At 44.7% G+C, this 22,247-nt stretch overlaps 1 protein-coding gene and 1 long non-coding RNA gene across 2 annotated transcripts in view; one reads left to right on the top strand and one right to left on the bottom strand.

Annotated features, from left to right (window-relative positions):
• Positions 1-21,458, bottom strand: part of RAB1A (RAB1A, member RAS oncogene family) — a 29,275-nt gene extending 7,817 nt beyond the window's left edge. Inside the window, exons 1-3 of the mRNA XM_083495337.1 lie at positions 20,884-21,458; positions 7,340-7,412; positions 4,810-4,905 (exon numbers count right to left, since the gene is read on the bottom strand). Coding sequence (XP_083351463.1) covers positions 4,810-4,905; positions 7,340-7,412; positions 20,884-20,906 — 192 coding nt within the window. The 5' untranslated portion in view covers positions 20,907-21,458. The remainder of the gene's footprint in view (positions 1-4,809; positions 4,906-7,339; positions 7,413-20,883) is intronic.
• Positions 1,433-4,800, top strand: LOC310703238. Its single transcript, XR_014524028.1, has 3 exons — positions 1,433-1,741; positions 2,172-3,444; positions 3,813-4,800. It is a non-coding gene; the product is annotated as an uncharacterized lncRNA (long non-coding RNA).
• Positions 21,459-22,247: the final 789 nt, after the last annotated feature.

Genomic DNA, 22,247 nt, shown 5'->3' with positions numbered 1-22,247 from the left:
AAACCTGAAGAGCTTAGCTTAGCAGTTGTTCACACCTTTTTTTTCCGTGTGTGAGAGTGTGCATGCGTGTGTATTTGCAACTCCCTCTCCCTCCCTCTGTTGTGAATTGTGTATTAGATCATGTGTTTCAAAAAAACAAATAGAAAGTGCTATCACAGTTGTTGTTGTTGTTTTTTTGGGGGGGGAATAGTGACTTGCCATTTTATATTTGTGACTGAAACCCAGGTTCCAGGCGCCTTGTGGTGAATAGCTTTTCTAACACTGCACCTGGTTCACCCCTTCCCCATTTATAGCCAAAGGTTCTCAGAATTTGAAAGTTCCATTCTCAGTGTCGCCAAACGTCATGCAGAATCTAACTTGAGAAAGTCCTTTTAAATTCTACGTCAGCTATGGACAGACCATGAATACAAAGAACAAGACAAGACTGCACCACTACAGTGGTGCCCTGCAAGACGAATGCCTTGCAAGACGGAAAACTCACTAGACGAAAGAGTTTTCCGTTTTGGAGGTGCTTCGCAAAACGAATCTCCTATGGGCTTGCTTCGCAAAACGACAATGTCTTGCCAGTTCCTGCTGGTTTTTTCCCCTCCCCCCCTTTTCTAAGCCGCTAAGCTGCTTATCAGCTGATCCAATCAGCAGATAAGCCGCTAAAAGCCTCTAAAAGCCGCTAATAGCGCTAATCCTTCAATGGGCTTGCTTCGCAAGACGGAAAAAAACCGCTAGACGAAGAGAATCACAGAACGGATTCTTTTCGTCTTGCGAGGCACCACTGTATCATGCATTTCAGTACATATGTAGACCATGGTTTGTTGCTGCTCTGCCCAGCTGTGGAGCAATGCAGGTCTGCTTATGCCATAGCCAGTCCTATGACTGAAGTGCCACTAAAACACTCCAGCCTATGTCATATGTGGAATTAGTGTCAACTGTTGATCACACATTATCAAATAGGTTTCTGCTTCCCATACAAATGGATTCAAGTTACAAGAAAGGAGATTTCAATGAAACACCAGGAAGAAATTTCTGACAGTAAGAATTTCAACAGTGAAACAGACTCCCTCAGAAGGTGGTTGACGTTTTTCAATGGAGATTTTAAAGCAGAAATTAGATGGCCATCTGTCATAGATGCTTGAGATTCCTGCATTGAAGGGTTGGGCTAGATGACCCTCAGAGTCTCTTCCAACTTTACCATTCCAAGTGTTCAGGAGATTTACAGCTTCTATAAGCAACCTAAATTTCTTCCTAAACCAGCTTGCATATACCTTTTCAGCTATTTATCCACTATCTTAGGGACACTCAGGGTGGATAAAAATCAAAGCTTTTTAATAAAATAAATAAATCAGATTTCTAAAATTTAAATTGGATTTATAAAAATAAAATGCTTTTAAAGGAAAAATCGTTCTAAAGAGAGTTTTCTATTTAAGTTACATTATAGTCCTAAGGCTATTCATCAGGAAATAAAGATTTGTTTTCAATTATGTGGCATGAGGCTTTATGTGCAATGTTTAATTTTTTTGGGAAAAATGTCATGATCTTCCAGAGGTTTCTGCAAGATTATTTGGGACAGTTTTTCTAAGGAGAAGGCATTATCACAGATGCTTGTTTTTGCAGTTTTCAAAAGTGTGAATTTGTGTCTGCAGAGATAGCATGCCTTTTCTTCACAGGAAAAATGTTATAAAATAAATATACAGAGTTGAGGGGAAAACCTTAATCCCATTGTTCCTCTGCAAATTTATATACAGTGGTGCCTCGCAAGACAAAAAGAATCCGTTCTGTGATTCTATTCGTCTAGCGGTTTTTTTCGTCTTGCGAAGCAAGCCCGTTGATGGCTTAGCGATATTAGCGGCTTTTAGTGGCTTATCTGCTGATCGGATCAGTTGATAAGCGGCTTAGCGCTATTAGCGGCTTATCTGCTGATCAGATCAGCTGATAAGCAGCTTAGCGCTTTTAGCGGCTTATCTGCTGATCGGATCAGCTGATAAGTGGCTTAGCGGCTTAGAAAAAGGGGGGGGAAGGGAAAAATAAACAGCAGGAACTCGCAAGACATTGTCGTCTTGCGAAGCAAGCCCATAGGAGATTCGTTTTGCGAAGCACCTCCAAAACAGAAAACTCTTTCGTCTAGCGAGTTTTCCGTCTTGCGAGGCATTCGTCTTGCGGGGCACCACTGTACACAGAATCAACCCCTTACCTCTTAAATGCTAAGTCCCAAGAGGTTCAATGAATAGATTGTTTGGAGTGGAATAGATCTGCACAAGTAGCTAAGTGTGAAGCAGTAAAAATAAAAGTGCAACCTTGTGAGCAGAATACTCCGCAAGTCTTGGGATCTTTGTGTAATAATTATGCAAGTCAGTTGCATGTCTGTGTGACTCAGACTTGAGGCAAGTGCTGAAGGCACTTCAGGGCTGGCAACCTCTATCCAATCCCATTGAGTTAAAGAAACTAACACTTAACTGTACAGAATAGGCACCTGAATGTAGAAGCAAATCTAAAGGGATGGTTGCTGGTGGAAATACAGAAGTTTTAAGTTTTTCATGTGTGCTAAAACTCAGTCTAAGTTTTTTGGGGTTTTTTTTAATGTTTAACCACGTCAGTTAACAAACATGGAAACATATGCTATAATGTTATTGTTTTAGTTAAAGAAATTATTTAAGTTGTTATTAAGGAAATGATTATTTTTCTCCTTCCAATAAAATACAGCAGAAAAGTTGTCCAAATATAAACAGTTAACTTATTAAACCTCACAATAATTTCATAATTATCCGTCTATGTATTTCTAATATTATAACCAAATCAATAATTTTTTATATAACTATAAAAACTACTCTGAAAATTTATTATTCCAAAAATGAAACCTTCATCTGGTTGTAAATATTAAGATTATACTAGCAAGAATGAGTCTTTCTGTAAAAAAAGTGATTTAAATCTATTCTTACTGACTAGTGATTTAAATTGATTTGATTTAAACCAAATCTACCCTGGGGACACTATAGCCCTATTACTGTTTCTGCATAGGCCTCCCACAGCTAACCCCAGCCTTAACCCTTAACCATTTCAGATACAGAATGTCATCTCACTGTATCAAATATTTTGACAGACTTTGATTCTACGTAAGAGGATGGCAGAACCTTGAGTTTAGTCCACTGTGCACCTGAGGTGTCCAACACAGGCATTTCCCCAATTAGCAAGCGTAGCTGAAAAAAGGGGTGGCATACCACAAGAAATACAAATTTGCAAGCAATACAAACCACTGATAGATAGTTGGCTTAACATGAAGAGGCTCTTAATGGGCTACAGCAGGGAAATGCATTAGATAACATATGAAAATTAGCTTCAGTAAAGAAAGAGAGTAGAACCTTATGGAAATAACGCAGCCATAACCACGTGCAATCTCACTACCAAATTATTCTGCCCTATTAAGTCATCTCTGATATTGCCCAAGGATATACCGTATTTTTTGCCCCATAGGGCGCACCGCCCCATAGGACACACCTAGTTTTTTGGGGGAGGGGGGAATAAAGAAAAAAAAATTATTTCCCCCCCAGGCGCGGGGGAAGCCCGAGCTTCCCCCAACCCCAGCCCCGAGAACAGCCTGCTATCCGCAAGCCTAGGGAGCCCGGCAGGAAGTCGCGCCGGTCTCCCCAGGCTTGCGCAGAGCTTCCTGAAGCCTGGAGAGCGAGAGGCGTCGGTGCGCACCGACCCCTCTCGCTCTCCAGGCTTCAGCGAAAGCCTGCATTCGCTCCATAGGACGCACACACATTTCCCCTCCATTTTTAGAGGGGGAAAAGTGCATCCTATAGGGCGAAAAATACGGTAAGCTCTCCAAGAAGAGTAAGGAACCTGTGCCCTTCCAAATTAACTCCAAGTGCCATCAGCCTTAGCCAGCATGGCCGCAGGTCCAGGGGTCCGGCAATATCTGGAGGGTCTAGGTTCCCTACCCCTGCTCTGAATCTTACTGTGTTTTCCTTAGTTTGCTGCTCCCTAGTATATCCCAAAGTGTCATGAGTGCACTTGGTTTTCACTGTGTTCAGGGTTAATGGAGCTTGTTAATTGTATCCTTGCAGAAGTCTCTGCATTTAGCACATTAAGATACACCAGATTTCCCAGACTTGTAGTTTGCCAATTGCTTAATTTAGAAATATCGCCTTGCTTAGCAGAGAATACAAACAGCAGTCAAGTTGACTGAAATGAAAAGTCTTCCCTGGAAAAGAGCCTATAAGGGTTCATTGTTGGCTTCTGCACAAGGTTTCCTACCCCTCCCCAGCACAGACAAAAGCAGGTTATTTTGCTTCAGGAAGTCAGAACATAGCAGCAGGAATGTAAGTCAGAAACCAAACAAGTTTCCAGTTTTAAAACTGGAGCAGGAACCATATCAACGGGAACGAATTGTTCGGCCTAGCGTTGCAATAATAATAACAACAACGCTTGACTTGAAATCACCAGACTGCATTTTAATTAAATATGGGTAAAAAAATCACAATTCCCCAAACTATCTGATTAGCAGCAGTAAAGCACTTGGACCATTCATTCAGCTCCTACTTCTAATATTTAACCACTTTATAGCACTACAGAAATTAACAAATGGGGCTGGATTCAGCTAAGCAGTTGCACAATAAATCCTAATAGTGGTACAGGGCTGACCCCTTCTCTTCACCTGCCCCCTGTCCCAAATCAGCACTGGGGGTGTGTGTGTGTCCCCCCAAGAACAGCACATAGGAGAGAGAGATTGCACTGAAGGGACAATCATACTGGCACAATGTTGAATTCCTTCCATGAACTAGATTAGACTCACCAAGCAGAACAGGGGATACTTACTATCTGAAGTTTGATTGTTTTCCCATCTAACTCTATAGTTCTGATTTTAAAGTCCACGCCAATTGTGCTGATGTAGCTTTCTGTGTACGTATCATCCTAAATGGGAGAAGAGAAGAGAAAAGAATATCACCATTTACAAATCAGCAGCACTGTGTCCTACAAAGGCCAAACCAGAATCAAGAAAAGTCAAGGTTCTGGAAAGGGTGGAGCTGAAGCCATTATACCAGCCTGTACTTTCACCTTGCGTAAACAGTGATGCAACTATATGTACCAGCAAAGGTAAGGTGTCATGGCTCACTGCAGACACGACTTGCACTCAAAGTTTGGCCACAGTCACAACTATTGCAATATATATTTCAATAATGCAATGGGTGAGGAAACCTTAAACCACTATCTGCCTGGTGTCACAGTAAGGGCTGATTCAAGTAATTCTGTCAGGGACAGAAAAGGAGCGAGAAAAGGCATGCTCAAAAAGAAAAGCATGAATTATCAATATGGTGTGTGGTTTTCCATTGAACCATGCACTCCCCATTACCAACCCCAAAATATTGGGTGGGATTCAACTAAGTTATTGCACAAGTCGAATTGTATAAGGAAACTCCTTCCTCTCATCTGTTCTGGGGTTTTCATCATACCTCTGCAAATTAAGGGATGGCATAGGGCACATGCAGGGGGAAGAGAGGGAGAAGTCCTGTTGTGCAAGCTCACATAATTATTTAGTTAAATACTGTCCGCAGTTTATATTAATCAGTTTATTATTCAGTTATAATTTACTCACATGCTATATAGAGCTAGGGGCCCTAGAAGTGGTTTTACCCAAAGAGGTTCTTTCTGCTCCAGGTTGGTTTTATCTCTTATTGTGCAAATATTTACTTACTTACCTACTATTTATTTACTTGTTCTGATATTGTTGTTTTAAGAAAAAAACTATTAAACTGTTGTGATTATTGAGATACATTGGACACCCTTTTCATTATATTACTATGAAGCAAATATATCCTCTAGACATTGTTTCTGTTTTGTTCTTCTTCTGGGTTATAAGTCCAGTATTTTGCTCACACATATTTTCTGGTTTTGCCTCTAGGGCTTCCCAATAACGTAAATTCCTCACTGGGCTAACACTGTAGAGTCTATTGTACCCAAACAGCTTTTGTGTTCGACTATGTTTTTGGACGCAGGCGGCACTGTGGTCTAAACTACAGAGCCTAGGACTTGCCAATCAGAAGGTTGGCGGTTTGAATCCCTGCGATGGGGTGAGCTCCCGTTGCGAAAGAACGTCAAAGTGCAAGTAGATAAATAGGTACCGCTCCGGCAGAAAGGGAAACAGTGTTTCTGTGTGCTGCTCTGGTTTCGCCAGAAGCAGCTTAATCATGCTGGCCCCATGACCTGGAAGATGTACGCCGGCTCACTCGGCCAGTAAAGCAAGATGAGCGCGGCAACCCAAGTCGTCCAAGATTGGACTTAACGGTCAGGGGTCCCTTTACCTTTAATGTTTTTGGATCATGATGATACCAATAAAATCTTCATTAACTTGTGAATTAAGAGTTGTTGACTCTTAAGATAAGCAATAAGGGACTTTCAAAGCAGTTTGTGATGTAGCATGGAGCCTGCTTTTCAAAGTGAAAAGCATCAGGCATGCTCAAGATTCTGGCCTACCGATTCTCCCCTGCTGCCAAGTCTTAGATAAGTTATTGAATGTTAGTGCTTTGTTGGAAGCCGCCCAGAGTGGCTGGGGAAACCCAGCCAGAAGGGCGGGGTATAAATAATAAATTATTATATTATTATTAGATTTAGTGAAGGAAAGAATAAGAAAGACAACCACCACAATGTTCCTCCCTGAGTTATAAACTAAATGTAGAACTTCATTGTCTTATGCAAAATTAGGCACAACTCACAGCTGCAAACCTTAGCATACTTATTCCAAGTATACTTGGAACTCCATGCAACTGTCCTATTGAACTCCACACAATTTACTTTCAATTTAATTGTGCATAAGATTAAGCTAAGAGTTGAACCTGCTTGTGTTTCGTATTCTACAAATATTACAAATCATAGGATTAGTTCTCAATATGGCCTACAGTTATCATGTGGTAATTGCAAAGATCATATAGCAGCATGTTCAAAGAGCCTATGTTTTGATAGCTCTCCATTCAAGCTACCAAAGGAAGCAAGCTTATCAAGCAAGACTTTTTTTCACTCAACAGCTGGCATCTGAACCAATCATGCAAACGAGCTCGGCATAATTGCACAGCAAGGAGAATTCAACAATATGCAAGTTTTCAGGTGAATTTGCAACTAAAAAACTAAACTTCAGTTCTGCCTGCTAGAAGAACCCATTTGAATTTGAAGGGTAACTGCACCCATACAAGGAGAACTCCTTTTCATGTGACTGTAGATTGGTATTTTCTTTTGATTATGATTAGCCAGTAGGAAAGAAAAAACAGGAAACCTGGAACACATTCATTTTTGCATTACAATCAGTTTTTAGGGTTAATCGTTAACAAAAAGTTGAAGATGCATGACAACTTACTGCAAACCTAAGCAGAAGGCAAGATTTTCCAACACCAGAGTCTCCAATCAGAAGCAGCTTGAATAAATAGTCACTGAAAAGAGAAAACCATAATTAAATCTACTATAGTATGGCACATAGCAATTGAAACTGTTGGTTCATAATACACTTTGTTCTATTTCTATCACAAACCAGGGAAATTTCACACCTGTGTGTGTGCGTTTATGAGAGACCTATACAGTGGTACCTCGGGTTACATACGCTTCAGGTTACACACTCCGCTAACCCAGAAATAGTGCTTCACGTTAAGAACTTTGCTGATGAGAACAGAAATCGTGCAGCGGCAGCGTGGGAGGCCCCATTAGCTAAAGTAGTGCTTCATGTTAAGAACAGTTTCAGGTTAAGAACGGACCTCTGGAACGAATTAAGTACTCAGCCCGAAGTACCACTGTATAAGTAATGCTTGTATCCAAAGTACAAATTTAAAACTAAATTCCATGGTTACCTGGAACTACACTTTTGTGAAGGTACTGAAAAAGGTTAAAGATCCTTAAGTTTCTTCAAAAAAACTACAAGGCTGTCCAGATGGGAACTGCTGGTTGTAGAACCTGGTCAGCTGGTTCCACAAGGTGATGTTAGGTGACTATTGTTCCACACACTGGCACGAGTGTCATCGTGTTCCATAGGGCTCTATCTTGTCTTTGGACATCATCCACTGAATTGGAGTCTTATTTAACGTCTAAATGAAACTACAGGTTAGGGCACCTGGGCTAAGTGTCAACAGTATATAGATTACAACTAGCTTCACATCTTTTCATCCAATCCGGGTGAAGCAGTGGGCATTCTGAACCAGGAACCTAGCTTGCTAATGGACTGGATGAGGGTCAATAAACAGACAAGAGAGAAGCACTGTTGGGGGTGCTCCTAGCTGTTTATTGAGGCTCTGGTATCTTGGAACACCTTTCATAAGCTACAGTCATCTATACTCTGGTACCCTCCCAGGGTGACCACTGCAATGCATTATACATGGGGCCGTCCCCAGAGAGGCTCAACTAGCACCTATTGTCTTTTAAATGCCAGGTAAATAACGTACTATTCGTCAAAGCCTTTTAGCTTCATTTTTGGATACTGTACTAAAGCTACCCCCACAGGCTGCGTGCTGTTGCTAATATTTTAGCTGCTTTTCCATACTACATGTGTTGTTGGGGTTTTAAATTGTCTTCTTGGTAACATTCACCTTAAAAAAAGGTTTACCATGTTGCAAACTGTCTAGAGCAGGCTTCCTCAACCTCAGCCCTCCGGATGTTGTGAGACTACAATTCCCATCATCCCTGACCACTCGTCCTGCTAGCTAGGGATCATGGGAGTTGTAGGCGAAAAACATCTGGAGGGCTGAGGTTGAGGAAGCCTGGTCTAGAGGACCCAGTAGGATGAACAATACTCAAGTGTGACAAATATATAAAGGCTTCAGAGACACCTTCTAGCCCTTAAGAAGAGGTGTGCACCATTGTAGAGATGGTTCAAACTCCTGCTGTTCAGTAGCTATGAATAATAGGATGCTTAAGACATTTGTGATAGCATGGTTGATTCTTTTCCTATCTTGCCCCTTCCAGATTTTTGTGGAAGCCAGAAAAGAAAACATTGCTACTCTCAGGAGACTTCTCAATAAGTTACTTAAAAAACACTAGGCTAACAACTAATCACAGCATGGAATATGTTTTCAATAGAAGAGGGATCATGTGAAGACCACGGAGTTTGTGTAGATAGGAGAGAACTCTCACAAACCTGAAGAACAGTCCCAATGCCACATAACTTATAACCCTCTTTAAAACACAGGAAATCCCATTTTTATTAAGGTTGCTGTGAAAAGCCTTTTGAACACCTAGGCTTTACTACCTGCCATAGGTTGCATTACAAAGAACCCAGTATGCATCAAGAGCAATACTAGTTTCAGGTGATCATAAATCCCCTAGAGTAGCTGAAAGTAAATAATGAACAGCAATTATAGAAAGGCTTTGTATATGCAACACCACAATCCTAAACTCATTACTTGGACAAAGTAAAACTCAAATAAGATTGACTTCCAATTAGTTTGGGATTAAAATTCAAGAGTAAGAAGAGGTAGAATAATGAAAGCTAAAGGGTTCAACTAGTATGTGTGCCCCATGTTTGTTCCATGTCACGTTTAGAAGGAATAGATAAAGCACAAACCACTTAAGTCCAGTATGTCATATTTATTTAAATATATAGATTACAAGCAATTATGAATACACTGAGTTGCCGCTGACCTATCTCAGTATTAGCAGCTGCTAACATGATACACTTTCAGGAAATGTTTGTCTTGAAAGCTTGAGCCTGTTAAGACTGTTCAGAGAATAACACTCACTACAGTGCCAAGACTTCCTTAGAACAGATTTCTTGTTTAGCACTCCATGTTGTTAGCTTTACCTAACCAAAATAATGTGACAAAATAATGTACTGCATTAACTACTATGGCAGCTGTAATTAGGTCCAGTTAAAGAGTATAGGAGACATAAGGGAAGCTCATCAGAAGCACCTATTCTATTTTTAAGTGCCCTAGAGTAGCTGCAAAAATTCAAATGCATTTTGCAGATTTGACTTTGGAATGAGGACCTCTCACTTTAACAGTATCAAGCAAGTTAACACTGATTAACCATCACAGTAAAAGCACTGTTATTGTTCAACGAAGTCTCTGTCCTGACAGTAATATTGAATCACTCGTTCAAAAGCATTTTCATCTTAAAAAGAACAATCTTATTATTACATTTATATCCCACTTTTTCTCCAATGAACGCAGGGTTTCAGTTTTCTGGTATAGTTTTCTGAATATTAAAAGCAGATTTGACATTGCAGATAAGTTTTCGGCAGTGGGAAGGATCCGATTATCGCAAGTGCCATTCCACATGGTATTTGATATTAAAAACCCAGAGGTAGGCTGATGAACTTTCAGACATGAGCAGCCTACATATCGGTATGCAACTGCTGGAAAAGATCTAAATAACAAGATTTAGAAACAAAGCTTAATGATGCAGTCCTATGCAAACTTTCCTGGGTCCAAGTGCCAATGAAACAGTGACTCTTATTTCTGAGAATACCTACCGCATCCTTCATTCAAGGATCACAGGGCAGTTTACAATATAAAAACACAAACATAATAACAAACAAAATACCCCACCAACAGTTTAAAAGGCCATAGATTGTTTAATTCAGTGTTTCCCAACCGGTGTGCCGCAGCACACTAGTGTGCCGCGAGACGTTGCCTGGTGTGCCGCGGGAAAAATTAAAAAATTCGAAAGATAGCTTCATATCCGGAGAGGCGGCCTTCAGGCGAGTTTTAATTTTAATTTTCCTTCTCCCACTTAATGCCCCATGCTCGCCCGAGCAGCTTGCAGTCCTCAGTAACCACGGTGACCCGAGGGAGGGGAGGGAACAGGGAAGTCGATGACGTCAGTGGGCCGCGCCGCCTCGCCCCTGGCACGGTGTGAGAGCCCCGGCTAGTGGCGCGAGCTTCGGAATAAGTGGGATCCGCGTGCGCAAGACCGAGATCGCGGGTAAGGAGCTCAGCCCTGGGCAGGAGGAAGCGGGGCCGCGTGTGTGGGCCACATCCCCACAGAGAGCGAGCCTCCCCCGGCCCACCACTCCGGGCAGGTCCACTCGCATGAGGGGGCGGCGATGGCGACGGCCGGCAGCTTGCCTGCAATGCCATCCCTCGAGCAGGCGAGGAGCCCGGAGGCTACCAGATGCGAGTCCTCTTTCCCACCCTGCTCGGGAGTCCAGAGCACTTGGTCGCATTCAGGATCTAGAGTGGGGAAGTGGGGCTTGTGTCTGGGCTGGACACATTGGGCTGCTTGTGCCGCTCGACCTGCGGGGAGAAATCAGGGTGGGAGTCACGACCGTGAGGCAGGGCTGCCAAGTGTGGCAGAAGAGGACACGGCAGTCGCACCTGTCCTTAGGTAGGAGCTTCTTCCGTGTCGACCTGCTGCCCTAAAGTCTTGGCTTTTTTCTTGGCTTTTTGGCGGTTGGCACAGAAGGAAGGCAAGGGGGAGGGAAAAAAATTGAAACTTACACTTTCGTGCGTCCCTCCCGGCGTGACGCTGCGCGCTGACGTCACGGGGCTGTAATGGTGGTGTGCCTCGAGATTTTTTTCATGAAACAAGTGTGCCTTTGCCCAAAAAAGGTTGGGAAACACTGGTTTAATTAGCCAAAGGCTTGTGAGAAGAGGAATGTTTTTGTCTGGCACCTAAGATATGTAACAAAGGTGCCAGGTCAGCCTGTCTGGGGAGAGCATTCCTTAAATGAAGAGCCACCACAGAAAAGGCCCGCTCTCATGTTACCACTCTCCACACCTCTCAGATGACAGGCCTCAGATAATGATCACAGAGCCCAGGTCAGTTCATATGGGAAGAGACGGTCCTTGAGGTATTGGAGTTCTGAGTCCCTTAAGGCTTTATGGATCAAAACCAGAACTTTGAGTTGGGCCCGGAAACTAATTTGCAGTCAGGCCAGGATTGGCATTATATGCCCAAACTGCTTTGCCCCGTGAGCAACCTGGCCACTGAATTCTACACCAGCTGAAGTTTCCAAACTGTCTTCAGAGGCAGCCCCATGTTTAACACACTGCAGTAATCTGACCAAGAGGTTACCAGAGCACAGACAAAAGAACTTAAGTTATCCCTGTCTAGATAGGGGCACAGCTGGGCCACCAGCCAAAGCTGATATAAGTCACTTCACTTCACTGAGGCCACCTGAGCCTCAAGCGACAACAATGGATCCAAGTACAGTGGTACCTCGGGTTACAAACGCTTCAGGTTACAGACTCCGCTAACCCAGAAATAGTACCTTCGGTTAAGAACTTTGCTTCAGGATGAGAACAGATATCGAGCTCTGGCGGCGCGGTGGCAGCAGGAGCCCCATTAGCTAAACTGGTACTTCAGGTTAACAACAGTTTCAGGTTAAGAACGGACCTCCAGAACGAATTAAGTTCTTAACCCGAGGTACCACTGTACCCCAAATTTGCGTACCCACTCCTTCAGAGGAAGTCTAACCCCATCAAGGCCAGACAACCGCCCATCCATCTGGTCTAGGGAACCACCCACTAACACTGCTTCAGTCTTTTATGGAATGAATTTCAGTTTATTGGCTCTCACCCAGTCTATTACTGGATGAGAGACATGGGTCCAGAACATCCATTGCCACACCTACAGATGCAAAAGAGCTGTGTGTCATCAGCATATTGCTGACAATGTACTCCAAAACTCTGGACAACCCTCCCCCACACTAAAGACTTCACAGGCCCGAACCCTAACCCTAAGCATCATCCTCTGAAAATGGCCATCCAAGTAGGAGCGGAATCACTGCAAAGCGACGCCACCCACTCCTAACTCAGACAGCTGCTCCAGAAGTATACCATGGCCGATGGTATGGAAAGCAGCTGAGGGGTTGAGGAGAATTAACAAGGACACATTACCCTGTCTCTCTCATGACAGAGCTCATCCTAGAGTGTAACCAAAACAGGAATGTATGATCAATTTATTTCCTAGGCTTCCCATGTTCATCTGCATGTTTCTCCTCTTCCTCTATTGTTTTGTTGCACCCACTTTCAGAATGAAAGGTCCCTGGGCCACTACAAATACATAAAATACAGTCCATTCTTCAGAATATCTGAACTGGGAAATCAGCAATACCAGAGAACATTTGATTTTAATGTGCTAAAACGTGCTATTATTAAAACATGCTAAGTACAGTCGTACCTTGGATCCCAAACGCCTTGCAAGTTGAAGTGAGTGTTCCGGTTTGTGAACGTTCTTTAGAACCCAAATGTCTGATATGCGGCTTCTGATTGGTTGCAGGAGCTTCCTGCAGCCAATTGGAAGCCGCGCCTTGGTTTCTGAATGTTTTGGAAGTCGAACGGAATTCCGGAATGGATTCCGTTCGACTTTTGAGGTGCCACTGTACTGTTAGTTCACAGCCATTATTTTATTCATATTAAGAACTCACTTCTTACTGATTTCAAGGGCTGGGAGCAAAAGAACTGTGCAACTAGTTTTACATGTCCAATGGCATTACACCGGGTTGCTTCACTTGCACATTAGCCTCTCCTACTATTGTGCAAACTAGTTCTGAAAACCAAGGATACTTCCATAAGGATCTGGCACACCAGACTGCATTCTTCACAAAGGCAAAAAGAGCAACTGACCTGCACAAGTCCTTGGATGGGCCTAAAGTAGCTCACTAAATCGCTGCCATTAAATCTATATGGACTATAGTAATGACATTCTTCACTAATCCATACACAAGATGCAGCCCTTTATGGAAATACTGCATTAAAACAAACATTTGCAGCAAATAATTATTCACTGCTGATCTCCTATTTTAGACACACCAGAAACTGAAATGAACTTTTGTCATCAGAATCATCCATTTTATTTCCATATTGCCCTTCCTCACATGGGAGCTTAAGGAGATGAAGATTAAAAAATCCAAAAATAACTGAAAGCACCTAAAAATCACACCTCAACAATTAAAAAAGCATTGGTAGGTATTGGGGGAGGCAGCCCTTTACATTCTTGGGCCCCACACCTTTTGGGGCTTTACCCCAGTATCAGCACCTTGAATTGGCCCTGGTAGCACACACAGTCTCAGCTTGCTGCCCTGCTGAGCAGGGAGTTCGGCCACCTGGGCCTCCAGGGAAAATCTGGAATTAAGGAAGAAACCCAAGCTACATACCTCAAAGGGAGCACAACCCTAACCAGAACAAGTTGTCTCCCCAATTTCTGGAGATGAAGACCACCAATCTCTAACACCTCCAGATCATTAGCATTCAGCCTCAGTTTATTGTCCCCCATCCAGCCCATCATTTATCCCCACGCTGGTCCAGCACAGCCTCTCCGATGCACGTGGAATGGAGAGAGAAGAGAGTATCACTCCAAATTTTAGGATGACAGTTCCCAGCAGCTTCACAGAAGTATGAAACAACATGGTGGACAGAATATACCCCCACAGAGCAACACACCACAGGTACCACAAGGTCAAGCAGCAGTTCCCCAGCACTACCCTCTGGTGACAATCCTGCAGGTAGGAGCAGGAATGCTGTTAACATGGTCAAACACTGCTAAGAGATCAAAAGCCATCCAAGTCAAACATCTCCCTGCCCCTCTCTCCAAAGGTTATCAATAATCAAGATGACCAAGACTGTGTCAGGGTCAAATCCAGATCTGAAGATAGACTGCCTCAGCTTTGACAGAAAAGGGAGGGTGGGGGGAAGCTTTGCGGAGGGAACAGTAGCTGAGAGAGGGGAGGCTTCGCTTCCCTGCCTGGTCATGCAGAGGGGGCTGGCCATCCTCTGCAGTGTTGGGGAAGGGGAAGAAATTAGGAAAGCTCCACCTGACAGAGGGAGCGAGGCAGTGATAGAAACTGGGATAGGATTGCTAGGAGTCATGTGGCTTCTGGGACCTAGGTTGCCGGTGCCAAAACAAAATGTCTAAGCAACATTTTTTAAAAAACCAAAATGCTGGTAGTGGGGCAGCCTCACAGAAAAAAAGGTGCTAGGCAAATCAGGGGAGGTGCAGGGTAGTGTGGCACCAAAAGACACGTATTTTGCTACCACGCTACCCTGTCAAACACCTGCTTCACCATCAGCATAGAACAAAAAAAGAGGTGTTTTTTGGCTGCTGTGCTACTGGGCAAATAAGGCACCAGTCATTTGCTACCACTGTGGCTGGCAGGCCAGCTGACTGCAAACAGGCAGGTGGAGATGCTAGGTGCCAAGGGTGGCTCCTGAACATTTCCATCCTGTCGCAAAAGGCTGGCTACCTGATACAAAATGCGACTGGCACCCGGCTAATTTCAAACGCTGGAGGGAGAATAGGAGCTCTCCTGCTGCTGTCGCCTTGTGGAGCAAGAGGGTCATGGGGTTGTTTGGAGCCATAACACACCTGACACTGAAGTCTGGAAGCTGTGGGAGCTGCTTAAGAAGTTGCAGCAGCAGAACAAGCAGCTCTACAACTGCAGTGCCGGTAGGGCTCCAGGCAGCCGCCGCAAACAGCATCTTGGCAGAATCCACAGCGGCAGGGGGTAGGAGTCTGTATGCCACTGATTGTGCCACTTGCCGTGGCCGTCGGCACCCTGCTGTTGCCTTCGCCACTGTTCCCTGCCACCAGCCTTCTGCTGCCTGGTCTCAAGGAGTCACTGCCTCGGCTCCAACAAAACTGAGCCCAGGTGGCCTCTGCTGAGTGGGTAAAAAAGGAAGAGGAAGTGGCTTGGCACCGGTGGACGTTTCAGCGGCAGGGGAAGCCGCAGAGAATGGCAGCCTTATTATCAGTGGAGCTGCTGAAGCCTGATGAGCTGGACTGGCTGTGGGGAATCACCTGGCTTATGCAGCACCAAAAGATGTGATTCTTTTGGTGCCGTGCAAGCCAGGAGATCTGTGGGGCACCGTGGCACAAATGGGACTAGACACTGTGTTTTGGAGCCCCACAACCCAGTTCCAGGCGCCATGTGGTACCTAGCTTTGAACACTGCCTCAGATGTCATAGCCCAAGGGTCTGCAACCTTTAAGACAGAAAGAGCCACTTGGACCCGTTTCCGAAGAAAAAAAACACTGGGAGCCACAAAACCATTGCAACATTTAAAACAAATATATCTCTGGAGCCGCGATCTGACAGCAGACGGGAAGGTGACGTCGGGACGGTGCGTGACTAACGCACGCACCGTCCCCATGCGACGTCACAGCCAGTACAGTGCCGCCACAGTGGGGAGTGTTGGGGCGCACAATGCACCTCCTCCCCTCGCTAGTATCCGCCCCGGAGCCGCGGCAAAGGTGTAAAAGAGCCACATGCGGCTCCGGAGCCGCGGGTTGCAGACCCCTGTCATAGCCTAACCCTCACATCATACCTTCCCTGAACCCTGCTGACCCACGCTCTGAGCTCTCTCTGTCCCCCATCTCCCAGTCACATGCTCTTTTCTTACTAATTTCAGCAGAACACAAGAGGAGAAACTAAATCCAGCCATAATCAAGTGCGGGATGCAGCAACAAATTAGATTGTTGGAACCCAAGTTTAGACTGGCAGAATTTCTGTGCAGTACTTTAGCCATATAATGCTAAAAAGATGTGTATCTTAGCTTTTTCTTCACCATTCATGCAGATCAAATGGGTTTCTAAAGTTAGTAGTACTAGTACCACTCTAACATCCTATTGCAAATCAAAGTAACATGTGAAAACACAACCTGAGTCTCTTGATGGCTGGGACACAATCTGTCCAAAATTAAGTAGTACCTACTTAACTTTCTCTCAGCTGTGGGAGGATTTTGTCTTTGGTAACTTGCTGTTTTTTTAATAATCAGCTGTTTCCGCATCCCCACAATGATCTGACTATATTTCCTAATCCCATCCACCCTCCCGATAATTCAGCAGACTCCTAGCAAACTTCACGTTGGCACTCTTTAAAATAATCACAGCTCCACAGAGTCAACAGATTCACCTCTTGAAATTATTTACCAGACAAGACAGATTTATGTGAAATTATCTGCTACCTATGAGCTCACTTCAAAGACACAAAAAGATATCACTCAGTATTCCAATCTGAAACATCAAGAAACTTGTTACTGCAATTTAAATATCCACAGCATATCAAAACAAGTTACAGCTGTGTTGTTGTTGTTTTTTCAAAAGGGGGTATTAGGATGAAACATGGATACAACACCTGACCATTTCTTTAATGTTTCTGTTGCAGAATACAGTATTAGAAACAAATATAAACTTCCTAGAGCTGGGGCTGACTCACAGCACAGGCTCTTGAAATAAATTTGCAGAAAATGTGCTTATGCTAATTTACATGCATGGGTGCAAAATTTTGGCTGAATTTCATAGGGGAAACTTTTTTGCCTCTTGCTATGGGTTTCCAAAAGAATTTCATTGGTATAGTGGGTTATAGCCATTGCTAATCCTGTTCAGAGTAGACCTAGTGAAGTTAAGTAACATGGCTAACTTAGGTTGATTAATTTCAGTGGGTCTACTTTGAGAAGAACTTAATAAATGGATTGGGTCCTACACCCCACCTACATTCTACATGCACCTATTAAAAACTTGAAGAAATCTTGTCCAATATCTAACATAACACTCCTGCTCTCTTTCACAAACACTTCTCCTTCCACATGCCATTCAGCTATTGCATATATTCACAAGTCCCCTATCACCAGTCAATACCATCGACACACAATATTCAACAACCACGATCTATACTAGAATTGGGAAGCAAATGAAAACAGGGTGGTGGGGTCTCAAAGCACTGTGCTTTGCAGTTCACCCAGCCATCCTATAGGCAGGTTTATTTTTATTTTTTTGGACTGGGGGAGGTGAGATGAACCACGGTCTAGCACAAAAGACCCAGGGTCAGTCCCCAACATCACCCCTGCCTAGTGTCCCCATACAAAGTTTTGAGGGTCATAATAAATTTAGATTTATTGCCCTACAGTGTCACTGCTGTTGCCAGAAGCAGAACATGATCTCCTGATAGCAGCCTACACAGTTCTCAAGAGAGGAGGAACTTAAAAAAGTGCAGGGGTCAAAGAAGTTCAACAGTTAAACAACCATTTTAAACAGCTAAATAACTTCTTTTCTTAGAAGCTATCACTGTGATGCAGCAACATTGCAAAATTAACGTTAAGCCCACAAAGCATTTTGTAAGCATCATGTGGTGAGCACATGACCAGCAGCTAAGTGAAGGGTAGACATCTATGTCAAGCAGTCAACAGCAATTGGTTGAAAAGTATGTTAGATGAACTGCCAGAATGAGACAAGACTTCACTTTATTCCTTACAGCTTAAATTTAGGGAAATCAACTAAGCTTTACTACATTTTAATACAAAACAGCAGGGTTCATTAGAAAATAAGCTTGTATGGCAGCCTTAAGGGCGTAAGTAAAGTAGGCCTGCTATGTGCGCAATTGCTTCTCAGTGTAGAGGAGAAAATATCATTAACTTTTCATGACGTGTCATAAAATCTTCTCACTCCCCATCTGTGACCACTGCTGTTTGTAACCCAAACTCCCATGGGACAACATTACAGGCTTCCTTCATTTCCCTTTCATTCACCTTCACGTTTGTTAAGTTTCTAATACATTTTGAAGACAGCTGAAGCCCGAAAGTGTTTCAGTAGTGTAAACAGAGTCAACTGCTAAGAGTGCAATTTTCAGCCAACAATTTCTTGCCTCAATTGTTAAATCCACTAGATGGCTACTCCCAGCTTCATTCCACTTCCTGCACTATGGAAATAATACTGACTTCTCTGTTAAAGCAGGGCTGAAACCACAAGGCCTCTGGGTTGACTGTGCTCCTATATGGCAGGAGTAGAGAATCTGATCCAACCCCCCTCTGTCTGACCCTTGAGATTCTCCCCAGTCACACCCTCTAGTATTTGTGCTCTGCTGGAATGTGTTCTTAACTATGGAAGTGCCTCTTGCTTGTCCGGATGGGTGACAGAAGGACGTGTGTGAGTACTAAAGTACTGTACAAAGGTAAAACTTACATTCATTGCTCCACCCACTTTTGCCTCTGGACCTGCTCACCACTGACAAGCTCCATAAAGTTGCACAGAAAAGAATGCAGCCCTTGCGTTCCCCATCCCTGCTAAATTTATTTTAAAAAAATAATTGACCACACTTTCAAATAAAATATTGCAAGGCAGTAAACCACCTAAAAACACCAATACGGGAACCTGAGGTGCTCAGAATTTGTGGTCTATCTTCACATTTGTGTAAGAGCAATCCAAGTCCATCATAACAGAGCGAGGACAGGAGATAGTCTGCACCACTACTTCTGTACTGTCCCTCCTATATTCTGAAGCACATAGTGACACTGATACCAGTTTTTCCAGTCTTCTGCAGCTGGCCAACTAAGCTGCATGTTCACCTGAATCTCAGATCCCTTCATTAAGATACTGATGCTACTAAACTAAACTAAGAAAAAGGAGTTTGGACAAGACAGCAGGCCTTCAGGGGGAGAGAAGCAAACAATGAAAATTGGGACGGGGAGGCTGGGAAGAGAAACTGGTAGGTGGGAAAGACAAATATGGGAGAGTTGACAGGCATAGCAACAAAGTTGCAGTTGTAGAGACTTGTAAGGCAAACGGTGAAGGGTGTCGCTGAGATACCTAAGTGAAGATAGAGACTGCACCTGCAAAGAGGGAAAGAGTGCCATGGGGTATAAAGAGAACAGAAGAAATGTTGAGAGAGAGAAGTTCAGGGAGGCCTGTAGCCACGGGGTGGGAGAGGAATAAATACACTTATGGGTCACAGAGAAAAAGAGGGGGTGAAGAGAGAGATTACAGTTAAAAGTTACAGCTGAGGGCACAAAGCAGGGGTCAGAGCACAGGACTTAAACCTGGGAGACCATTCAGTCACAACTCATGCAAGCGATCAGTTGTTACGGCATAAGACTCTTAATCTCAGGGTTGTGGGTTCGAGTCCCATGCTGGGCAAAATTTCTACGCATTGCAGAGGGCTGGACTAAATGATCCTCATGGTCCCTTCTAAATCTACAATTCTATGATTCTATCCTGGGTAACCTTGGACTAGTTACCTATCCTATATCAAAGGAATGTTGTGAGGATTAAAAAGAGGCAAGCCACATATACTGCCCTGTGCTCACTGGAGAAAAAGTGGATTTTTTAAAAAAACAGCCCCCATTGACTTTCAGAGATTAAAATACTAACACAGCTCTAGTGTGTTAGTGAAAGCATTCTACACGGTGTGATTTGAGTTGTGCACCTCTACTATAAGGTTTGCCAGCAAGTATGCATACTACTACTTAGCATCTGGGCTCCACAATTTAAAGTTTGAGTTGCATACAACATAGGTGTGCAGAACACAAAGGCACAAGAACGGTATTGGGCAAAACCATATCTCACAAACACTTTTTAAAAGAGATTGTTTTGCCAGAATCTGTTCTTGTGCCTTTGTGTTCTGCGCACCTATGGTGAATGCAACTCAAACGTTAAATAGCGGAGCGCAGACGCTAAGTAGTAGTATGCATAGTTGCATACTATAGTAGTAGAGGTGCACAACTCACATCAGGCTATATATCTCTCCACAGCAGGAACTGTTACCGAGAATGTCATCAGGAAGCAACCTGTGACATCCATTCCCCTAATACTGGGGCCCCTTTATAGATCCTCGCCGGCCAAATGCGCCCAAACCGTCCCCCTCCCGGCCCCACAACAGGACTTGGGAGAAAAACCCTCAGGCACATTCAATTCCACCAGTTCGTCTCCACAGGACCCCCGCCCCAATATTCCATTAATACCACTTTTTCGCAGGCCCTTCAGCCCCCTGCTTTCTGGGGCTGGGCCGGTGGGAGCAACTCACCGCCCCCCCACCCCGCGTCCAGCCCCCTCCACCCCAGAGATATTTCCCCCCCCCCGCACCTACTCCCTTCGACTTCCGCGTCGCCCCCAACCCCGAATTAGGGTTTTCCCCTCCCCCTCATAGCCCCCCCTTCGGCCCACACGCAGGCGCAGAGCGACCCTCTCCTGGCGCGGCGCTACTCACTATTCGGGATTCATGCTTGACATGTCAGCGGGGCCCCGCGGCCTGTGAAGAACGAGCTCGCTCCGCGGAGCAGGCGGCGGTCAGACCCACCGGTGGCGGCGGCGGCTCCTCCCGGCGGTCAGGCTCCCTTTATCCGACCGAGCAGCGGAGGGGCGAGCGGAGGGCAGCACCGGCAAACGGACGCGGCGTCTCCCTTCTTGGCCGGGCTCCACTCCTCCCCTCACAGGCGGCAGGCAGCGTCCGCTCCGGCACCCAGATCCCAAAATGGCTGCCGGCCCCGCGAACCAGGAAACAGAGAGGCACCCGAGAGGAGGGGCCGGGCTTACATTGCGGCGCCCGAGCGGGGGAGGCCTTCTCGGGGCACGCCGGGAAATGGAGTCTCCGCGGGAGGAGGCGGCCCTCGGACCGCCGCGGAGGCGTGAGGAGGGAGGGAACTCAGTTTCCCGGCGGCGCCCTCGGCGCAGCTGGCGCGTGCGCGGTCCGGGTCGCCTGTCTCCCCCCGCGGCTTCCCGGTTGACTCAACTCCGATGTTCTGGTAGCGGATTGGCTGGCGGGCGAGGCCGGCCGGGTTAACGTCAGCAAGGAAACGTGGCAGCTCGGGCGAGCCGTTGACCTCGCCGGACGGGAGGGAGGGAGGGGCGGGGCCTGACAGCCTGTGTGGGCGGAGCCACGCCGGCAGGCGGAGGGCGGGATTCGAACTGAGGGGCAAAGTTACCTCTGGCCCCTGATCCGAGTCCCAGAACAGCAGGGCCGGCCCAGTCGTGAGGCAAGGGGAGGAGGACGCCTCAGGAGGCAGGGTGTACAGGAGCATGTAGATCGTTATTCTCAAAAAAAAATAATTATTAGCTTTCACAACATTATAAACAAACAAACACATAAAACAAACAAAAATCATAGCCTTATTAAAAATTACACTTAATAACATTGTTGAGTGACTTCCTCGCTTCCCCTTGGTTGAATTTCATTGCATGTCCTTTTAACGGTTTTCCAAATCACAGTTATTAAAAAAATTTAACTTAAACATTAACATCCTTAGATCTTCACATTATGAAATTAAACATATTAATTCATCACTTAAATAAAATCCTAAACCAATTAAGTATCTGCAAGCTGTTTTCACGTAATTTAACTTAACATATTTAACTAAGTAATCATTAAATTTGATCCAATCTTCCTGATACTCCTCCTCCTTCTGGTCGCAGACTCTTCTAGTTAGGTCAGCTACCTCCGAGAAATCCATAATCTTCATCTGCCATTCTTCTATCATTGGTAATTCTTGGGTTTTCCACTTTTTAGCTAACAAAATACGAGCCGCAGTTGTGGCATACAAAAATAATTTAACATCTTTCTTGGGCAATTCCAAG

Source organism: Podarcis liolepis (genome assembly GCF_965112155.1).
Source record: "Podarcis liolepis genome assembly, chromosome: 3".
Classification (NCBI taxonomy): Eukaryota; Metazoa; Chordata; class Lepidosauria; order Squamata; family Lacertidae; genus Podarcis; species Podarcis liolepis.
This window is presented reverse-complemented; position numbering and strand designations above follow the sequence as displayed.